This window comes from Sinocyclocheilus grahami, unplaced genomic scaffold (assembly GCF_001515645.1).
Source record: "Sinocyclocheilus grahami isolate Dianchi unplaced genomic scaffold, SAMN03320097.WGS_v1.1 scaffold146.1, whole genome shotgun sequence".
In the NCBI taxonomy this organism is placed as follows: Eukaryota; Metazoa; Chordata; class Actinopteri; order Cypriniformes; family Cyprinidae; genus Sinocyclocheilus; species Sinocyclocheilus grahami.
The window spans coordinates 791,637-792,796 of NW_015505325.1; the positions used below are offsets into that span (position 1 = coordinate 791,637).

A 1,160-nucleotide genomic window follows, 5' to 3' on the forward strand; every position below is an offset into this window, starting at 1 on the left:
CTTGTAGAAAAGGCGGAGGTGGATGGGGGGGGGGGGGGGGGGTGGGGGGGACTCAGTTTCCAGCTGGGCAATTTGTCACCCAAACAAGCATACATGTAGTCGTATTTTTAAATGTTACATTACTTGATTGTTTTAGCATAAATATGCGATAATTTAGTGAGGTTTTATGCTTACAATAAAACATACTTTACCAGTGTTTTAAAAACAATAGTTCCATGTACCGACAAATGTTATGAAAACAAGTATTTGCAATTATGCAAGTACACTGATCTAGTTTTAAGGATATGCTGCTGGAAGAAAACACAAAAATATTGCTTGGTGATATTTTGTCGTGTGACCATGTTTATTCTGTTTGTGACAGCAGGTGTTAAACTCACCCTTACTTGAACTGTTCCCACCGCGTTTCCCCTTTTTGCTTCGTGGCATTCTGACAGCCGCTCCAAAACACCGAAGCCCAAAGGAGACAGATTATAGAGAACAAGCGGCTGTAGTCAGCCAACAGTTTATCAACAATCCCAGCCGAGAAATCCTTCCCAGAGTATCAAAATACTGTGATCTGTGCAGTTTGGCCCCACGCTTTAGGCACCACCAACGCAAGGTGCGCCTCACACCTAAATCAAAATACTTAGAATTCAGTCTTAGTTTTAGTATTTATTATCTATGGTTGTCCCCAGGTAACCGATATCTAATGCCAGGTTGTGATGGTAAATGTTTCTGGAAATGTTTAGGACGGAGGATCGTGCACGTTGCGGCTCCAGCTTCCACCATCTTCCCATCGGTAACAGCCTGCACACCCGGCACGCTCCTCCTCTACGGCTCACACAACAGCAGAGAACTATGGGTAATGCAGTTCGCTGTATTATTCCAACACAGAGCTTCTGCGAGAGACGTAAAATAGAGAAATACAGTTCCCACAATGATCAGCCATTCAGAAATGTTTGGATTGCACATTCTGCAAAAAAGTAACATCTTTATAAACTTTCCTGTATGAAAACAATAAGGACGCTAACAGAACTGTCAGTATACCGTGACTCTTATGTTGCTAGTAATTCTCATTAAGTGAGACGGTGGTCCGTTTATAAAACCCATTCGCTCTTTAACAAGTTAATTATTCGTAATAACAATCCTTTTTACTACGTATTAACTAACCAAACTATTAT

At 41.4% G+C, this 1,160-nt stretch overlaps 1 protein-coding gene across 2 annotated transcripts in view; it reads right to left on the reverse strand.

Annotated features, from left to right (window-relative positions):
- LOC107591780 (interferon-related developmental regulator 2-like) overlaps positions 1 to 989 on the reverse strand; it is a 15,517-nt gene extending 14,528 nt beyond the window's left edge. The window contains exon 1 of one of the 2 annotated variants that reach the window (XM_016281025.1): positions 378 to 989. In XM_016281025.1, the coding sequence (XP_016136511.1) occupies positions 378 to 426 (49 nt within the window). In that variant the 5' untranslated portion in view covers positions 427 to 989. The remainder of the gene's footprint in view (positions 1 to 377) is intronic. The other variant, XM_016281026.1, reaches the window with a different exon arrangement.
- Between the last annotated feature and the right edge of the window lie 171 nt (positions 990 to 1,160).